The 22,221-nt window shown below is 36.0% G+C and overlaps 1 protein-coding gene across 1 annotated transcript in view; it reads right to left on the bottom strand.

The window, feature by feature from the left end:
• LOC134533929 (translation elongation factor 2) overlaps nt 1–22,221 on the bottom strand; it is a 117,605-nt gene that overhangs the window by 10,119 nt on the left and 85,265 nt on the right. Inside the window, exons 8-10 of the mRNA XM_063371746.1 lie at nt 17,625–17,873; nt 9,886–10,302; nt 5,929–6,634 (exon numbers count right to left, since the gene is read on the bottom strand). Coding sequence (XP_063227816.1) covers nt 5,929–6,634; nt 9,886–10,302; nt 17,625–17,873 — 1,372 coding nt within the window. The remainder of the gene's footprint in view (nt 1–5,928; nt 6,635–9,885; nt 10,303–17,624; nt 17,874–22,221) is intronic.

Here is a 22,221-nt window from a genome sequence, read left to right as displayed (position 1 = left end):
ATCATCTCTTAAATCCAGCGCATTGAAAATACCATCTTTTTGAAACTTATTAATTTAATAATTTTGACCTTAAAGCTTGCTGCATAGCTATTTAACTACGGAAAGCAAGAAAACGTACATGTAAACTAATCACTAAAAATAAACTGTCTTTTCTTTAGAGGTGGCCTGTAGGGCGACGGACTTGTCATGAAGGTTGAAGTGGGTTTAAAGCAAGCCGACTGGCATTGTGAGTGACAGCATCCTGCCATTGTACGGCTGGTTTCTTGACGAGTAATTGATGGTGGGGGAAGGGGGGGGGGGGGTCGAAATCAACTGAAAATTTCGGGAAAAATCTATTACGACCCCCCCTCTATTACGACCCTATTCCTGGGAACCGTGAGGGGTCGTTTCAGAGAGGTTTCACTGTAATGTATAATAGAATTCACACTTTTCTGACAGTTTGCTACTAAATGCATTGTTGCAACATAAACTGCAGGAAATACTTTCCTTCAAAGTGGGAAAGTAATACAAGTAAAAAAAAACTCATTATGGGAATTTGTAAATCCTGGATAGTTAATGATATTCCAATGTATTTATGTATATACGGTAGACCATCTTACATTATAAAGTATACGATACTAGGGTAGTAAGACTTATTCTAAACTAGTGACAGTCATAATTATCATAAGGTAAAGAACCAAAAAAAAAAGGTCTTGAGTTTCTGAAAAGCAATGAGCTCGAGTCATCACAAATAAACTCAAACATCGAGTACATGCAGGTGCTATACCAGTTTTTTTTAGTTAGAATCAAATTGTGAAATACAAATATTAAATTATTCTCAAATTTGAATAGTAAGAATTAGAATCCTAAAATTTTGTTCAAATATTAAAATTTTGGAAGGAAAAAATAAATTATTTTCATGGTAAATAAAAATAGGAATTGCAAAAATATATTTTTTTTAATTAACAGTGCACCGTGAATATGCAAGGCAATTGCAGTATGTGTGAAGAAATTTCAAGAGGGTGAGTTTAAAAAGAATGGGCAGTGAGCAGTTTTAATCTATAGTTAAATTATTGACATACCCTCTTTTTTGCATAATCGTCGCACATATATTTTATGGTGTCAAAATTTTGATAAAAAAAACTTCTCGCGTAAACGTCGCATGTTTTTTTGGTCCCACTATTAGATGCCAAGCGCTTTGTGTAGGTATCTTTTCCGTATAAAACAGTGTATTTTAAAGAAGAAATCCTATATTTATTCGGACATTACCACTTACTTATTTAATTAACGGAAATACGAAGTTGTCCGACGTGTAAATTTTCTTTTAAAGACTTTATTTTAACGTTATTACCTTTATCTGTTCGTTTGCATCATCGCGATGTACCACTTCAAATAATGTAGAAAGCGCTAGTTGGCATCATTCGTGTTTGGTTATGTTGCTTCCCGTATAGAGCGCCCACACGTAGTCGAATATTGATATCTCGCCGATTGCATGCCACACGCTCTCTCTGTCAACTGCCAAGTTAACTACATTTGATGGCCCGCACTCTTTCGTGTCAAGTGACAATAGTTACGCGTTAGTTCACGTCAGAGATTCAAGTGGCTTGCGTTCGCATCACAGTTTTGGGTTTTCTATTTAAAGTTGAAAAAAGGTTCTTGTTGCATGACTTATTAATTTAATTTGTTTGGCGTACTCTTTTAAACTTCACTTTTTAAATAAACGTACTTTCCATAAATGGGTTTTGTTTTCATGAATAACTTTATCTAATAAATATTTTTCTCTCTCGCATAATCGTCGCACCCCTACTTTTCAAACTTGACTTTAGAAGAAAACACGGTAAGCCTAAACCAATTTATAACTTGTTTGAAAGTTTCACTAAGTGAAAATAGTTATTTCTATTAACATATATAAACATTATGGATAATATTTTTTGGCTGGTTTTAACTACAGAGTAGAAACACAGTAGCTGCTAAGGGTGTTGTTCTTTCACTGTCCAGTGTAAGTGTGCTTGGTAAGAGGCAAAGTTATACCCCCTCCCCTTCTTAATGTTACTATTTTTTAGGCCACACATGACAAGATTATTGCCTGAGCTGTGACTACACTAGGAATGTAAGTGTGGGCCTGTATCAGGTCAACTTTCACTGCATATTAATCCACCAGAAATGTTGTCATAGGTTGTTAATAGGGCTGTTCCGATACCAATACATGTATCGGTTATTGGCCGATATTAAGGTCATAGCCGATTCACAGTAATCGGTAGTAGTATCGGTGCAGATATCGGTTAAGTCCAAGCCATAAATACTGTTACCACTTACCTTACAAACAAAGAATTTCTCATGTTTCAGAAACAAATCTCCATAGTTAAACAATAAACAACATACAAACAAGATAGGAAGTTTTTTTCAGGTTAGGGCATTGCTTACCTAAAGTAAACAAATCCAGATATTTGAAGTTACAGTAATTGAGGAGACTGAAACCAACAGTAATTTATTGGTTCAGTGCATATTAAGCCCATGGAAATGAACGAAAAGGTACATTAATTAGCTTTATTTACCAAGACCGACACAAAACCTCTCAATCACGATTCTGTAGATACACAACATACCGTATTTTATCGTGTACGGCCACCTTTTTTACTCCTAATTTCCAACCAAAAACTTATGATTCGGCTATCTACGCACTTGTTAAAAGAGAAAAAAAAAGTTTTTCAGGGACAAGAAAATACGTATTCCATCACTGTTGTGGTGGTGTCGCCATTTCTAATGGTGCACGTAAATTAAATATGAAGAAAAGACAAATTAACAAAAACTTACTAAGAAATATGGATGATGTACCATAACTACAGTACAAACTCAATAGTATATTATAAGATAATTACCATAAAAAGAAATAAAGATTCTTTATAGATACCATAATTACTACAGAAGCATGATAGCTACCACATTTGCACTATAGTTACCGTAACAACCGAGATGTATATTTACCGTGATGGTAATGTATTTATTGTAGGGGTGTGCGGGAATAGGTTTTTGTACTGCGGGAAATTTTCGGGAAAAATAAATTATTCCCGCGGGAAACGGGACGGGATAATTTAAATAAAAAAAAAAAGCAAATTTTTAATTATAATATGAGAAGATGGCCATTTAAACGTTTCTTGCAAAGTAAGTTGTTTTTTTGCTGATATTTCTTTTGTCTGCTTCACTTGCCCTTTTTTCAGCGACGACTTCATATTTTTTTAGCATCCTCAAATTCTTTTTTTATAGCCAGACGTGCTACCATGCTCGCATCTCAAAAATTTTTCACACGAGACACACTTTGCCAGGGATTTACTGTCAGACGTTCAAAATACTTCCAAACACTTTTAGGTTTACAAGTAACAAGCTGATCGGTTGCGACATCCATTATTTGTAGGCTGCTAGTTTGTTTTAATATACAACGGCATCGAAAATAGGAACAGATACTTTGCACAAGCCTTAATAACGTAACGTCAGCCGACAAAGCCCGCCAAACTAAACAGTAAACAACTATTTTTTTCTCCGAAAGCAAAATCATAGATGTTTAGATACTCGTGAGCAGTGGTGTAAAGCTACGTGACTTCATATTTTACAAAGTGCCAATACAGTTCTCTACATCGCCACTGCTATCAAGTAATGAGAACGGTTACGCTTCGTTACGTAACGCAAGTCTAGTATTTCTTATATCTTTGGCGAAAAGGTTGGATTGCGCATGTGTATTGTTTGTGTCTAACGACACACGTGGTTTTAGGTTAAGTATTCGATGGTGACGGCAATAACGTTATATAACTGACTATTCACGTATCTTGCAAATTTGTACCCTTGAAGAAATATATTTATGAACGCATACAATATTTAAGGTACTCCATGTACGTTTTTTATATTCCAATTAGATATGTGTAAACGATTATCATAATTCACTGCACACCACAGCTGTCGCTACGATCGGCATACGTTTAAAAGATGTTTTGCGTTTAAATTAGTGATGTGCGAGTCTCGGCATCATCGAGAACGAGTCGAGACAGAAATTTTCTCGATCTCGTCTCGAGATAATTTTTTTGGCTCGGAATTTTCGAGAATTTTGTAAACAAGAAATAGGTTAGGTAATATAATATATTGAGGCAGCATTTTGCGTTGCGTGTTGAATTAATTAACATATCTTCAACGTAACGTAGATCGAATAAAATAAAATATACTTGTTACGATAGTATACACGATAAATTATTAAAAAGTTAAAAACGAACAACTTCCGTTCACAAGTCACTACATGAAACGGTAAACGTAAACAATGAATTGTGCTGTGGTTATCACATTAAATTACAGAAGAAAATTATTATTTTCCGTTAATAAAACCAACATTAAAGTTAAAAATAAATCATTTTCGGTATCAATATCAAGTATCAACGTAAAACGGTACGGTAAAAAATAAAAATATAAACATGACTGCAGAATTCTTCCGCGATTGCATTTTGTTTTATGGCCTTAGGTTATACACACGGCCAGCAGTATATAACAAGCAACATGATGTTTAAATTGCGGTCCGTATCGATAGTGACATATCGATAGTGGTGAATGTTCAGACTTTCATGATCACGTACCGTCCATGGCTCAAGGAAACTGTATAGACTATGGAGTCAATAACGTATGTTTACATACGACAGTAGGCAAATAAACTGTTGAGTGTAAAGGTAAAGTTGTAATTGCAATTGCAATTGTGGATACTTGATAAAATTATTGAATAATTATGTATGTTTGTCAGATTATTGAGTTTTACTTTTTTGGATCATATTATCCTGTTAACTAAAGTACAGATTTCTCGATCTCGACTCGATTCTCGAGAATTTTTAAATTGCTTTCTCGATCTCGTCTCGAATTCAAAAAAGTCTTTCTCGCACATGCCTAGTTTAAATAGTACGGAAACCCTTAAAAAATGTACGAATCCATAAAAAACATTGTTATAAAAACAGTTTGAATTGATAGAAAACATTTTCACATGATTAGTAAACATTTGTAAATTTTTAAACAATTTGCCGAAAAATTCGGGAGTAATAAAATTCCCGCCCGGCATTTCGGGAAGCCTATTTTCCCGACTTTTTTCCCGAAGCGTCGGGATCCCGCACACCCCTAATTTATTGACATATTAATATTAAAGAACATTATTGAAAAAAAAAAAAAGATGTTAAATTTTGTTTTTGTTTTGTTTGTGTTATGTTTGTGCCAGTATTTAAAAAAAAAAAAAAAAAAAAAGATTACGAAGCAGCTTATCAGCAAAGGAGCCGGAAACTCATATTATGATGCACCACTGTTGTCAGAAAAAGAGATTGATCGTTACCTGAGCTCACCACTCTGCTCACTCAACCATTCATGTGCAGAGAACTGGAGTTCCTGCAGGATCAGTTTATTCACAGCAAATATTTTCTCAAGCAGGGTTGATTGTAACTGACCACAGGTCATTTCTGCTGCCAGAGCCAGATCATGTGAATCAGTTGATTTTTTTGAAGTGTAATCTCAAGCACTCCTAAATACAGTTACTTTTCAGGAGCAAAATCAGAATTTGTTAATATGTAAATAAAATAAACACAATTGATTAAAAAATGTCTAGCATATTACAATATAACATACATTTTACTTGAAATTTTAACTTTTTGTAAGAAAACAAAAATCGAGAGTATCGGTTTTGGTATCAGCAGTGGTATCGGAAATTGAGGTATCAGAACAGCCCTAGTTGTTTAACTTTAGAAATCTTTACTGTGAGTATGCAACCAGATGTTTCCACAAAATCTATGCAAGTTTTTTTCTCTTTGCCACCTTGTTCTGAATGAAACTAATCAGAGCTGGATCAGAGCTGGCGACATAGTTTTAACATAGAAAATCAAAATTGTGATGTTAAAACATATTAAAGCTAGGATGTAAGCACTATACTCGAACACTTACCAAACGACTCGTTGACGGGCAGATACGCCTTGACTACGAACATAGGTGTTCCAGCCACCTGCATCTCCTCAAACACGTGGCCACGACGTCTGTTCAGCACACCATAGATGCCACCCACTGCTACCTCTGGGCACTGTATCTCGCACAAGTACACGGGCTCCATGAGACGGGGCTCAGCCGTCAGAATACTGGCGTAGAGACAGCGACGAGTCGTCGGAATGATCTGGCCACCGCCTCGATGGATGGCATCCGTGTGGAGGGTGACGTCATGGATATTGAATCGCACACCTCGCAAGTTCTCCTCCGACAGAACTCCCTCCTTCGTGGCCCACTGGAAGCCTGCCACCACAGAGTCCTTTATCTCGTTCAGATACTGCACTCCCTTGGTGCAGTCCATCAGCAGGTTGGGGCCCGTACCGTCCGGGCCAAAAGCCCAGATCTTCCTTGCTTCCACCACATCATACTCAAAGTTATCGGCAAGATAGCGAGCCCTGACCTTGGCCTCGTCTCTTGGATTCACCTGTCCATTGTCGATGGCTTCCGGTAAACCATCGGGCATCGGGCACGCCTTCATGAACAGACGATTGTGCTTGTTGGGCGATTTTGACAGGCACATCTGGTCTGACTCGTTGGACACTGTTTCTCTATAAGACACGACCGGATCAGACTTTTTAATCGGAATGCAGGCATGGTCCTCTTCTAAATCCTGAAATCACAAATTATTTCTCTTAGTTTGAAAGAACAAACGAATGTAATATCTAAAAACTACATTTTTGAAGTGTTAGAAAAATGTTACACATTAATAAAACCTACCATGAGCCATCTACCAGGTGAAACATTTTGAAAAATTTTTCAGAATATTTTGATAGCATTTACTTACTGTTACACTATTTATATCACAGAATCATTTTTGTATTAAAACAACCAAAATTATTTCCATTACAAAATATATTCCAATTCACCAGAACACCTTACAATTTTACGTTAGAATGCTCGAAATAATTTTCACATTATTTAAATGGACAGTATCTATACTTATTGTGAGACTATACACTACAGTGAAGCTCAAAAAAAAAATACAAGATAGTATAAGGCTGCCAGAAATTTAAGTTTTAAGGCTGTAACTGTTTATCAAGCTTATGCCCAGTTCTTAAGTTTCCTTACTTTTTCACAACTTTCATGACTCATAGACATTCTGTACAAAATATTGCACAATAAAATTTACAAGATATTTTTCAAACTTTCATGACTCATAGACATTCTGTACAAAATATTGCACAATAAAATTTACAAGATATTTTTCAAACAGTTCAAAATATTTTTCTTTTGACACGGTTTTCCTGGATAATTAGTCCACTATTACCGTGTTTTATCGCATAATCGTCACACACGTGTAATCATCGCAACCATATTTTAGGCTGTCAAAATTGGGATAAAAAAACTTCTCGCGTAAACGTCGCATGATGTTTTTGGTCCCGCTAGTAGATGCCGAGCGCTATAAAACAATGTATTTTAAAGTAGAAATCTAATATTTATTCGGTCATTACCACTTAATAAATTAACGGAAAAATACAAAGTTGTTTGACGTGTAAATTTTCTTATAAAGACGTTTTTAAACGTTATTTCCTTTATCTGATCGTCTGCGTCGCCGCGGTGTAGGTATAATCTAAAATTTAATTTCGGTCATTACCACTTATTTATTTAATTAACGGAAATACAAAGTTGTCTGAAGTGTAAATTTTCTTTTAAAGATGTTTTTAAACTGTATTTCATTTATCTGATTGTATGCATTACCGCGGCATACCGCTTATAAAAATGTAGCCAGCGCATCATTCATGTTTGGTTATGTTGTTTCCCATATAGAGTGCGTGCACATAGTCGAATATCGATATCTCGCCTATTGGATGCAACGCGCGCTCTCTGTCAGGTGCCGAGTTAACTACATTTGATAGCCCACATTTTTTCGTGGCAAGTGTGTACTACGACACGTTAGTTCATGTCAGATTCAAGTGGCTTGCGTTCGCGTTAGAGTTTTGGTTTTTCTATTTAAAGTTGAAGAAAGGTTTTTGTTTAAGGAATTATTAATATAGATTGTTTGGCGTGCTCCTGTATACTCCACCTGTTTTTAAATAAACATACTTTCCATGAATGGGTTTTGTTTTTATGAATAACTTTACCTAACAAAATTTCCCCCCCGCATAATCGTCGCACCCCTACTTTTCAAACTTGATTTTAGAATAAAATGTGGGACGATTATACGAGAGAATAAAATGTGCGACGATTATATGAGAAAACACGGTATTAAACTCTCACAAATAACTTCTTAAACATTTCAATTTTTCACTACAGCTGTTTTCAGAAACACACCTTATTTCAAAATACAGTAGAATCCCGCTGATGCGATCCCTCACGGTTTCCGGAAAAACGGACTTATAAACGGAATGGTCGCAATAGATAATTCGGGCCAATTTTTACCCCCCGCCAACCCCCCCCAAATATATCCAAATACATAAAAAAATCACCTTTGTTCGCATAGATTTCATATTCAAATAGTCTATGATGTAAAATAGACAACTTTTAAATTCATATTACACCTCGGACTCGCATACCCCGAACAATGGGTTCCGATAAATACTCGCACTAAGTGAATTCACGTCACGCGAGTTCGGCTATGCTAGCCAGCTGGTTGTTATTTTCGTTCAAAACGTGGAGAAGGAACTTGTGTGGATCAGGTAGAAAATATTCAGCTATAAACAAAAGATATAAGAACAATGCTATCCTGAAATGCTGTGACATGTTTTTGGAGTAGATAATCACAGCGACAGACCGACAAGATGCGCTCCCGCCCTTGCCTCAGCGATGTTTATTTTGACAACTCAAGCAATTATCTTTTCCACGTCCCTTCACAGCATAAAAAAAAAAGAAAGAAAAAAAAACTTTGGAATGCAGATGGAAAGTAACTATGCAGTAAAATAAATATATTTACGGCCTTGCTAAATTTTTCTATTCTATAAAATTCGAGGAATTAGTGATTTTTCAGCAACGAGTCACAACCGTCAAAATCAGGCCAAAATTGTAAGCAAATAAAAATCTGTGTAAAACTGTCGTCAACGATCGTTCATAGAATCAAGCCAACAATGTTACCAAATCAAAATCCAAAAACAAATGCGTGTGTCGTTAACAATTATTCACAAAACCAAGCCAGTAATGTAACCAAATCGGCGTCCAAGAAACAAAGCTTAAGTCGTCAACAATCACTAATAAAAACGATGAGAAATTCGAATCAACAAGTGAGAGTAGCGTATCCACAAGTGAGCAAGATCACACTACACTAACCAGTCGCAAGACAAAGACACAGGACCGGGACGGCAATAGACGCGCCCGTAGATGCTATCAGGTGATGTGCGCAGTTTACCGGTATTGGCTAGCGTGGACAGTCTAGAGGGGTGGTATATATTAAGCCGTCTTTTGTATGCCTGCCTGTTTACAGTAAAGCGCTCGCCAAGATAAACGTGAACACACAGCGCCCAACAAAGTGTAACAGACTTGTTTTTCAGCCGATTTTACTCAAATTTTCGACTTTCTCTGCTCAAATGTTTCACGGTTTCTCAAAAAACGGTCGTATAAACGGAATAGAAGCATCACAGAGGGATCACAACGGCAGGATTCTACTGTAATTAAATGGGAAAAATTTGTCTCTGCGGTGAACTAAAATAATACAAGCATAAATCAATACAAAAAAATTTATGAGTTACACAGGCATACCAAACAAAGACTTACTTGAACATATCACACAACAAAATGGTATAACTAAGAAAAAAAAATTTATGCAAGACAAAATAAAAACAAAATCACGAAGGAGTACTATACTACTAAACTACTGGTCCCCTCAGCCCAGAAATTAAGCTCCCCTCATTGCAAGGGCCCACTTGCGCTTACTAACTCTTATTCTCGTACCTTGAGGCAAATCTCAAGATGCAGCTCGCCAGCGCCAGCAATGATGTGCTCGCCCGACTCCTCGATGATGCACTGCACCATGGGGTCGGACTTTGCCAGGCGCTTGAGCCCTTCCACCAGCTTGGGCAAATCGGCCGGGTTCTTGGGCTCCACAGCGACACGCACCACCGGCGACACACTGAACTTCATCACCTTCATGTTGTGTGCATCCTTGAAGGTGGTGATGGTTCCAGTCTTCACCAAGAACTGGTCCACACCCACCAGGCCGCAGATGTTGCCGCTCGGTACGTCCTCGATGGCCTCTACATAACGCCCCATCATCAGGATGGTGCGCTGAATCGCTTTCTCGTACAAGTCCTCCTTCTTGCCCGGGGTGTAGTTGGGCCCCATGATGCGTGCCTTCATTCCCGTGGCCACCTGCACACCACACATATTTCTAAGCTCACAAAACATATTTCAATCTCACCACTATCACTATTCGAGTACCCTCTTTTATCGCATAATCGTCGCACACGCATAATAGTCGCACCCATATTTTAGAGCATTAAAATTTGGATAAAAAAAAACCTCTCGCGTAAACGTCATATTATGTTTTTGGTACCGCTATTAGATTCCAAGCGCTTTGTGTGGGTATTTTTTCCGTATGAAACTAAATATTTTAAAATAGAAATCTAATATTTATTAGGACATTACCTCTTACTTATTTAATTAACGAAATACGAAGTTGTCTGATGCGTGAATTTTCTTTTAAAGACTTTTTAAACGTTATAACCTTTATATGTTCATCTGCATCACCGCAGTTTACCGCTTACAAAAATGTAGCCAGTGCTCGTTGCAATCATTCATGTTTGGTTATGTTGCTTCCCGTATAGAGCGCGCACACGTAGCCAAATATTGATATCACGCCGAGTGCATGCAACGCGCGCTTTTTGTTGAGTGCAGAGTTAATAACATCTGATGGCCCGTACTCTTTCGTGGTATTTTTTATTTTATCAATTTGTTACATGCCTACCAACGGCATAAGTCCATGGGTGGTAGGAACGATAAACATAAAAAAATACATGAAACAAAATGAATAACATTGAGGACAATACTATAATAACACATACACAATACAATACAGCAAGCAACTAACAGATAAACAAGAACAAGTTTCATAATTCTATAACAGTAATGATAATCCAGAACGTGATTATAAAAAAAAAATACGATAGCATCATTAACCTTAACCACATTCAAATTAAATTAAGATAAGAAAAATTGTTTTATATTTAAATTATTTTTTGATAGAGACATAGCAACCATGATTATTAAAATTTGTTATAATTCTGTATAATATATCATTTGATTTGCCTAAGGAGCATAATAACGGTGTCTGTCGACTGTTATAGGTGGGTACTTTAATCCCAGTATTATCTAGAATATAATTGCATTTTGTTTTATTGGTATAACAGTTATAGATAAAAAGGGCATCTAATAGCTATCTTCTTAGAGCTAAAGATCTGAGAGAGGATAGACTATTAGAATTGTTGGTAATGGTCTTTTGATTAATGATATTGTTCCAGACCACGGATGCATACTCCATCTTGGATCTTACTAAAGCTAAATATAAACTAACAATAGAATCAAAATTAGTGGCATTGAAAGTAATATATTTAATCAACGCTAACAATCTATTACATTGCGATCTAAGAGATTCAATATGGTTATGAAAGTACAATTTATTATCAAGCAAGACACCTAAATCTCTAACACAAACTGACTTCAAGATAACATGATTACCAAGTTTATAATCAGAAGCAATGATATGATGTTTTCTGGAGAAGGTTATAGATGTAGTTTTCTCATAATTAAGGTCAACAAGATTTCTTTTACACCATTCGAAAACTGATGAGATGTCATTTTGAAGAAGTTTACAGTCTAGATGAAGAGAAATTTTTCTGTAAATCTTAAGATCATCAGCAAAAAGTAGGCAATTAGAGAATTGTAATACTTTGGTAATGTCATCTATAAAAATGTTAAAGAGAAGAGGGGATAATGTTCCACCCTGGGGTACACCAGAACTAACTATATGTAGATCAGATTTAATATTATTAAATGAAACATAAAAGATTCTCTCTAATAAATAGCTATTGAACCACTTTAGATATTTATCGCTTAATCCTATATTTGATAATTTTGTTAGTAAAATACAGTGGTTAACCGTGTCAAAAGCCTTGGCTAAGTCAAAGTAACATGCGTCAATTTGACCCCGCGTTATTACTTCTGAATAAATTGGGTTAACAAAACTAATTAAATTAGTAGTAGTAGATTTCCCCTTTCTAAACCCATGTTGACAGTCGGAGTCTATTTTTAAGATTGAATTCAAGATCCTTACATATAATTTTGTCAAATACTTTAGCAAATCCATATCTGTAGTTTGCAACATTAAGTTTACTCTTTTTCTTATGTACAGGTATTACCTTTGCAATTTTCCATTTTTTGGGGTAAATTCCGCTATTTATACTAGTATTGAAAATAAAGTTAAGTATAGGGGCCAGAATAACAGCACATCCTTTTATAATAAAATTTGGAATACCATCAGGCCCAGTTGACATAGTGGATTTTAATGATTTAACTCCTCAAAGTACAAGGCTCTCAGATATGGTAGTCATAGGAATAGAGCACTTACTGTTTTCGAAATTGAGTAATTTAAATTATTTGTAGGAGTTACATAAATGCTAGAAAAATGATGTGCAAAACTGTTAGCAATAAGTACTGGGTCATTGGTAACGTTATCATTGATTTTAAGAGATAATTTCTGTCTGTATCCTTCTTTCATAATTTTTACATAGCGCCAAATTTTTTTTTGGATTTTTTTTAACTTTATTGTTAAGATTTTGTAGCCAAAAATTTTTGTCCCGAGAAATGAGACTTTTGGCCTCTCTACGATACTGAGAAAATAAATCATAATAATAGGGGTTCATATTTCTTTTATATAACTTATGGAAATGTTTTTTGGATTTTAATATTTCTATAAGTTGTTTGGAATACCAATGCGGGTAACTGGATTTTTTTATTTTTTTTATTCGGGATGTAGTTCTTGATGTAGTTAATCAAAGTAGTAGTGAGAAAATCAACCATCAGATTAACATCATCAGATTTGTACAGTGTAGACCAGTCATGTTCTTTAATTGCCATAAATAGACTTAAATAATCACCTTTTTTGTAGTCCAGATAAGAAGACGTAGTATAACATCCCTTGTTAATAAATCCATTTTGATATGAATTATGATAGCAGGATGATAAATATATTCCGTAACAAGAGGATTTAATGATTTGCTGACCAAACAATATTGTAAATTAGAGAAACAAAGATCTAAAAGATGGATGGGCTGCTGAGTATAATTGAATTGAGACAAGCCTAAACCTGTTGTGAAATTGCATATAGCCATAGCTTTGGCTGATAAGCCTCTATAATTTATACTATCAGACTGAGAATTTAGCCAATGTATATCAGGCACATTAAAATCACCAAATATAATAACGTTATCTAAACAATTTGAAAATTTTTCTTCGAGATCTTCAAAGTAGGACTGGTAGGTTGCCGTAGAAGTATCAGGAGGAATATAAATATTGCCAAGTATTAAGAAGTTGGTATGTGATGTTTTGACCTTAACCCAAATAGATTCAATTTTATGATGCTTAGTTATCTTTATCGAGAAAGCAGAATTGAATTTTTGCTTGTTGATAGCAATTAAAACCCCACCACCTCTATTTTTGTATGTTAATTTTGCGTTTCTATCATTTCTAAAAATCAAATATCTATCGTCAAAGTAATGCGAGTCAATACAATTATTATTAAACCAAGTTTCAGTTAAGCAAATAATGTCAAAATTGTTAATAGCTAAATTATTATAAAATTCTATTGATTTAGTTCTCAGTCCTCTCACATTTTGGTAAAGAATTTCCCATGTATGTAGTATGTACTACGGTGATAGTTACACGTTCATACGGATCACAGATTTTGTTTTTCTATTCAAAATTGAAAGGTTTTTGTTGTATGACTTATTAATTTTAATTGCTTGGTGTGCTCTTTTATACTTCGCTTTTTTTAAATAAACTTACTTTCCATGAATGGGTTTTGTTTTTATGAATAACTACTCGCGTGCCCGCCCTTCCTATATTAAATATCACGTTACTTTACGTGATAATTAAACCCAAAAACGAGTTTTAATAAGTTCAGAAGCAATTCAGGGGAAAAAGGTGTTTCAGCAATAGGCCTACTCACGTAATATGCGGCGACGAATCTGTGCGACGTCGTAGGTTCTAAACAAAGCAACGAACAATAGAATAATTCATTAAAGCAACCAACCATCTTCGCCCTTTATTTTTTACGTCGCTATAACCACACATATTAATGTACTTCAGAATATAATAGTAAATATGGACGAGTTGTGTAAACAAATGTATATTTTTCTCTTGTCACAGCTAAACATGTACATTGTGACGCCATCTTGTGACCGGCGATCTACCAACGGTATTTATATTTTATAATAGTATAAATTTAACTAATTAAGTTGTGATAGCAAGTTTAAATACTTTTTAATACATAGGATTGAATATATATGTATGAACATATAATTATTTATGCCACATTTATCTTTTCTTTTTAATTATTAATATCTAGTTTATACTTCCACCACCAGGGCAGGGAAATTTCGGCGAGATTCATGCGCACGCATCTCATCCCTTCCAAAGAGGAGTTAGTTCGCCCCTCCCTTCTTTTTCTTCGTTCCCGCGCATTTCTCCCTATATAAAGGCGAGGTCATCCACCTGAAGTCAGTTGATCGGCCCGACGGCCAGTGAGGCTGGATTCCGCCTACTGGCCATAGGACGATCATAGGGGGAGCAGCAGAACGACTGGCTATCCGTTTTCTGCTGCTCGCACCCCTCCTTCGCGAGTTAGGCCATCCGAGGACCTATCTCGGCCTAGGGAATTTGTCTCCCTTTCCCCCCACCCCTTTCTGGACGATAGGGTGTACCGTGTTTCAATCCAGTGTATGCAATGAAAGCCGACGCAGGCGACAAATTGAACTGTTTGGACAATTCAGGTCAATAAAAGTTCCGTGTAAAATACCTACATTTTTCAATGAATAGCTTAGCCCCTATCCCTCACCCATTAGCTATTTGCCTTCACCAGCCAACTGTGAATCCTGCCGCAAGACCAGCAGTTGGACCTTCTCCACCCGATACCTGGCTCTCACCCAAGAGACATCGGTGAGAGAAGAGAGTAGGCGGAACAACACACCGTCAAACTTTATCTAACAAAATTTTTTTCCCGCATAATTGTCGCACCCCTACTTTTCATACTTGATTTTAGAATAAAATGTGCAACGATTATGCGAGAAAACACTGTATTCTAAATTAATTATTCCTATATCTATGTGTAACAATAGATATTGAGATTATGAATGGTGTAACATAAAACACATCTATATATAAAGTAAAAAAAATATCTTTTAAATTTTGACTTATGAACTAGTAAAAAAATTAGGAAAGAGGGGAAGAGTAGTTCCATACTTTTGCCAATTGAATTCAAATTTGATTTGAACTAAAAATTTGCTATTAGTACTGACAAATTTAATCAAATCAATTTTCAAAATTTCTAGGAAGATAAACAGACTCATTTTTAAGTCCTTATATTTGTTACCTAGTTATGTATGAAAGAAAACATTTATTTCATAATATTTTTAATGGGTAGAAAAATTTTTGAACAGAAAAAGAACCACACCATAAAAAATTATTCTGTCCAATATAATAATAATTTCAACACCATGTAAATTTTTTATTTATTTTCAAGCAGTGTTTCTAATGGCTATTTATTAAATAAGCAATTATAAAGTAGAGCCTTTCCAACTAAAACTTAGTTCAGTAAATAACTCAAATTTGTGAGGGTCCCTAAATTACCTATTCTCAGTTAATGTAAAAAAAATATTGTAAAAAGTTCAAATTTTATTTGGAAAGTTTTAAGTAAAATTCTACCGACATCTAGTAGAAACAAGTTAACTTTCAAGAAGTTACATATTACCTTTTCGAAAGACATGGAAAAGCAAATGTTAGCTTTGAAATTTGTTTTGTGACAAAGGAACAAACTCTCTGACCATAAAAGTGCCCAAATCTCTCTCTTGTCTAAGCTACCTTAGCAACAACTAGGTAGTGAGCAGCCCAGGCTATTATCATTTTCTCAAATCTTAGTCTACCTTTAAGTTCTTTTGGATGCATACTGTACGGCTGGTAACAGTTTTCACCAGTGTTAATATTCTCAGATTAAATTTTATGTGATTTTGTTTTAAGATATGGAAAATTGACTGGGAAAAAATTCTATATCACGTTATTTACACTATTTACTTACATAATAAAGATAACATTTATAATACAAAAAATTTAAGTAGGAAGATAACGAGTAGCACAGGGGAATGAGAACATGTATTTGAAAATGTATGGTGAAATTATTAATGCAAACCCTACAAAAAAAATATTCCAATAATGAAATGCTAACCGAGTGTGAATGGTACACCAGGTGACACAGAGCAAGACCAGAATGGGCCACATTCACAACAAAAACATATTGAGAGTAGAGCTGTAAAATAAAATAAAAAATAAAAATTTGTGCCCTCATTGGCAATCAAAAATTAACAAGTTTTTATAGGACCCTTTACTCCATGTTGTTTACTCATATTAAGAGAACACTATTTTTAGTATCACAACATTAAGGACTTTTTAAGGATATTAAGGAGGCATAAGAACCCTGTGTTAACATTCCATGCCCGAATCATGAGACTGTTTCACATAATTGCAAAACAAATGCAGCCTTCTGATTTTACTTAACAGAAAATGGATAAAGTCTGATGGAAAAGTTATTAATTTTTTTTTACATGTCCCCCGGCTTCTTATATGGCCCAGTCTGCAATAGTTACATTCCCTGTATATTTGTAACACAGACAAAGTGGTTCTGTTTCCCAGACGGGTGGCCACACTGCAGCCACACTTTTGTGCAGCTATCACAAAATGTTCACACTACCCGCTCAAGTCTGAAGCATAAAAATGGCAGCACGCTTAATGTTTACTTCTCCAGCAACTTAAAGTCGACACTAAATAAAACACAACAGTAGCTTGTTCCGCTGTGGGCTGTTGCAACCCATTTACATGGTCGCCAAAACATTACCTACACTTAACACCAAAAATGTGGTTCCTTGAGCAGACAACAGAATTATTGTGCAATATTTGCAGCTAACAACCAAAGCAGCCAAATTTATTGTAGAAAAAAGATATTTCTGACGTGTTATAAGTTTCTCTGTATTTATAACAACACTCCATAATTAAAATAATCTAAAGTCAGTACCAATTATGGAATGACTGTAATAATTAGCAGCACTGCATAATTTAAGTGGATGGTCACCAATTATTTAATGTGTAACAAACTGAAGTGAGGGGTTAAAATAGAAAAACCCAAGTTGGCAAATGGCTACTGAAAATTAATGTTTTGTTACTTAACACAGTTACTGTTTACCTTGTGACTAGTCATTCAGCATAGTTACTTTTTCAGGACTTAAGGGACCTGTAGACTACTTGTGAACACTTTTCAAGTTAAAATTATTTAAAAAAAGATTGCAGTTGGCCCACTTCAAAAGCATACAACTTGCTCAGTTATACATAAAACAAAAATCTCTGCAATCATTTGGAATGTAATAACTAACCTTGCCTGAGAAAACACGACCAAAGGCATAGAATCTGCCTTTATCAGAAGTCGGTACCATTTTCGAAATGTACATCATGAGGGGAGCATTAGGATCACAGTTTTTGACACCAATAGCTGCCTCGTCATCAAGAGGCCCCTCATACAGCATCTCCATGCGGTATTTCTGAGCCACGACTGGCGATGGCAGGTGAATGGCTATCATCTGCAACAGAGCCTCTCCAGCCGGCAGCCACGTTCGCATCACAACCTGCGACAAAACAACAATCATGGCAATAAAGGATTTTATTACAATTTAGTTGGTTTACAGTTGTCTCAATCCTATCATCAATAAACATTTAAAAGTAAACTTTATCAAAAATGGTATGCATATGCAGAAATAAAATTTTCTACAGCTGCTAGTGGAACAAAACCTTAAATGAAATGGACCAAACATCAAAAATTAGAGTCAAACTCATTAAAATTTATACCTGGTAAATAACAAATAGTTTTTGAAATACAAAGTGCTTTGAGAGAACACAATTTAAATTTGATTCGAACCCCAGAAATATTCTTATATTGTTTTGAGAGGTCAGAATATATTTAATTGTATAATACACTATTCCTCGAAGTAACACTAATTCATTTCAGTAAAACAGAGCGCTAATCATATATGTTTTTCCTAAAAGTGCATGTTAATCAAGACAATGCTCCAGTTAAAGTTAATATACTGTTCAAATACATGTTTAATACAGTTGAATAACATTTTGAGATTAAACAACCAAAAAAATTTTTTTTTAAATTAACATACGAAATATATTTCAGTTCTAATAAGAATTTTTAAAAAAGCATAAACATAACATATTCTATTACAGTAGAGCATCCTGTATCCGTAATTCTACTTACCGGAATTTCTACTATCCGGATGTTTTCCGAGAGTTAAAAAAAATTTACAAAATTTAAAAAAATTTATATATTTTTAAATGAATTATAATATATATTATTCCCGCGGAAGTAAATACCGATTGTTTGCGCAGTTCACGCCCCGTCTAGTCAGTCAGGGTGCACTTGATTTTATAAACACTCAGCGAGTTATGATGGAAGCCAAGGCTTCCGGTCTCGCGACTGCAGTGCACGGGCGTCGAGCGCATATCAGGAATTGGCGGCAGCGGCCCCGCCTACACGTGAGCGCGCCGTGATAACGCGTTGTAGAGGAGGGGGAGTGGTGTATTGTGTGCGTTCAATGTCAGTCTTGCTTGTGGTGCGCGATCGCTAGTATGTACGTTCCTGCAGACAGGTGATGTTTTCAAAACATAAACTTCCTGGTGATGAGGAAAAGAGTAGTAAACGAAGGAAAAAAGTTCTTACCATTAAAGAAAAGGTTGAGATTCTCAAGAAACTAGATGCTGGGACTTCTGTTAAAAATCTCAGCCAATCGTATGATGTCGGCATTTTGACGATTTACGACATAAAGAAACAAAAGAATGAACTGTGTAAATTTTATTCGGACAGTGATACGAAGAGAGGAATTGAAAACAGAAAAACAATGCAGGGTAGTAAATGTAGCGACCTTGATAATGCTCTTTATCAATGGTTTCGTTTGCGGCGAAGTGAAGGTGTTAGCATTTCTGGACAGATGCTGATAGAACAGGCAAAAATGTTTCATGCCGAACTGAATCTAACATACGATTGTGACTATTCGTTAGGGTGGCTTCATAAATTCAAAAAACGCCATGGAATTTCTTTTTTCAAAGTTAGCGGTGAAAAGCTTTCTGCAGATACAGCGGCGGCGGAAAAGTTTGTTGTTGAGTTCGCAGAATATGTGTTGGACAACAACTTAACAGCAGACCAAGTTTACAATGCGGACGAGACTGCTTTGTACTGGCGTTGTATGCCTCGAAGCACGCTGTGCACTGCAGATAATCCTCACAGCGGGATGAAAGATTCTAAAGACAGATTGACCGTGCTTGGTTGTTCAAATGCTGCCGGTACCCACAAGCTGAAGCTACTCGTAATTGGCAAAAGCTTGCGCCCAAGGGCGCTAAAGGGTGTTAAAGTGTTACCCGTTGAATACCGAGCTACAAAAACCGCGTGGATAACATCTGCAATAACCACAGAATGGTTTGACAGTTTTGTGCGCCAGAGCCGGCAACACTGTAACAAGATAGGCTTAGACCCGCACTGCAAGATTGTCCTTGTGCTAGACAACTGCTCCGCGCATCCTGCAGCTGAAACACTAGACAGGGATAATGTTTCTGTCATGTATCTGCCCCCTAACTGCACTGCACTAATCCAACCGCAAGATCAGGGAATATTACGCTCCCTAAAATGTCGTTATCGCACGGAGTTCATGAAGCACTTTTTATCTTATCTGAATGGCGGCAAAACTATCTCAGAAATTAAAAAGGAATACACCATAAAGGATGTCATATGGTCACTAGCTCGTGCATGGGAAGGTATGCCTGTGTCAACATTTCACAAGGCATGGTTTAAATTGTGGCCGACTTTGGTTTATCGTGACGAGGTTCATGACAAGGGAAATGAAGCCGACTTCAAAGGTTTTGAACAAAAAAACGTGAACGAACTGCTGGAGTATGCCAAGAACATAACAAATCCAGAACTAGAAGACTTACAATTGCAAGAACAAAACATTGTGGAATGGTTTTGTGTTGATGATAATGTTCCCGTTGTGCATCACTTTTCGGATAAGGAGATATTAGACTCTGTTAAGTGTAACAAAGACGACGGAAACAATGAAAGCAGTAGCGATGAAGATGAACCACAGGAGAAAATCTCGCAAGATGAGTGCCTTCACCACATTGAACGATTAATAGCTGGCCTAGAGCAACGAAGTTATATCAACGACCAGCAAATTATGCATTTGTATATGCTTCAAAAACAGCTGACTGAAGAGAAGCACAAACGTGTGCGGCAACAACGCATTAGTGACATGTTCAAAAAAGCTCCTGTTTCCACACCTGCTTCAACTACGAGTGAGAACATTGACGATCCAACACCTGGCACCAGTGGCACAAACGTAAACAGTTACGTTCAGAGTGACAGTGACAGTGATTAACTTTAACTTCTCCTGTCTTTCACAATGTGTGACGATTTAGGTAATTTGTTGTTTAGCTTTTTAAATTTAAATTAATGTGACTGTTAAACAATGTTTCTTACACACAGACAAGTGGGGCCGTATACAGTGATTATTTCAATGCAGTTTATCTAAGTTCTAGGACATTATTTTTTATTCGCGGGACATGTGTAGCCTACAGTGAGTCATGGTAAGTGTTTTTTTATTTGTAATGTACCGTACCTAACTGTACCATGTGTTATTATTTTATATTTTATTTATGCAACATGTGGATACACCAAATCACTGTACAAACTATGTAAATTACATAATTGTAACACAATTCATTGAATGTCAAACGTCTCGCCTACGTCTGCTTTCTTCGCGCGGACATCATGGTACAGTCACGTAGCTGTAGCGTGCTTCTAGGCAAGGTCTGATAAGCGTGCCCGTGGCAAGGTCACACCACCGGATGTAGCTGTCATCACCCTACCCCCACCCCCCTTGCCGTCCTCATCTACAGCTACAGGATGTTCACAAACTTCGGGAGCAATTTTTTTTTTTCAATTAGGGGGCCTTATAGTCAATTTCTACTTTCCGGAATTTTCTACTATCCGGAATAGTCTAAGTCCCGACCATTCCGGATACAGGGTGCTCTACTGTATTAGAAAAATGATTTACCCTGTTAACACAATTTTTGACTGTTATTTACTAAATGCGTGTGACATGGTTTGCCACTAGCGCACCCAAGTGGGCATGAAGTAAACTATCCCTCAAAGCTTCTGGCTCTCTCTAGGGCTCACATGCCGGATGGGGTAAATAAACACACAATGAAGAAATCAAATTAACTACTAAGGAGAGATCAAAATATTGTTTGTTGTTAACGATATGACATTATTAATTTGTTGAATTTTATTTAATGCTACGCAAGTGCTGTTGCCATTGTACACACATAGAAATAACCATGCTAATTGAACAGCATTACTTCGAGAGGCAGGTGTATGTTTTTTTCAAAATATAATAATTGGGGCATGAACATTTTTGTACCCCATGTTGACATTCAAAGATAGGTTTAACTCAATAGAACAAAATTCTCCATTTGTGACATTACCTAATACAGTCAAACCTCATTAATACGAATCCGCTTAGTACGAAATTCCCGTTTATGCGAAGTACTTTCGCAGTTGCAGAAAATAAAGTATGCTTTCCTATGTTATTCAGTACTTATAATACGAAATACGGTTAATATGAATTACGAAGTTGTTTTGATCCCTCAAGTAGCTGTTAAGAGTCAGTAATACCCCTGGAGAAGAAGTTATGCAAGAGGTGATGTAACTTCCATAATAACAGAAAAACGAAGCTACCTAAAATTTTATAATTTTTTGTGTGTGTGCATGCATGTCCAATAAACGCTTCCATTTTGAATAAATATATATATATATATATTTTAAATTGTGCTTTAAAAAAATTAATAAAATTCCCTTAAATCGACAATTTTGAGTACAATAATTTTGCACTTCTGCAACTGGTAGATAAATTTTGCCAA

Source organism: Bacillus rossius, chromosome 1, assembly GCF_032445375.1.
Source record: "Bacillus rossius redtenbacheri isolate Brsri chromosome 1, Brsri_v3, whole genome shotgun sequence".
Classification (NCBI taxonomy): Eukaryota; Metazoa; Arthropoda; class Insecta; order Phasmatodea; family Bacillidae; genus Bacillus; species Bacillus rossius.
Note: the sequence above shows the minus strand (reverse complement) of the source record. Positions and strands in the feature narration are given on the sequence as shown.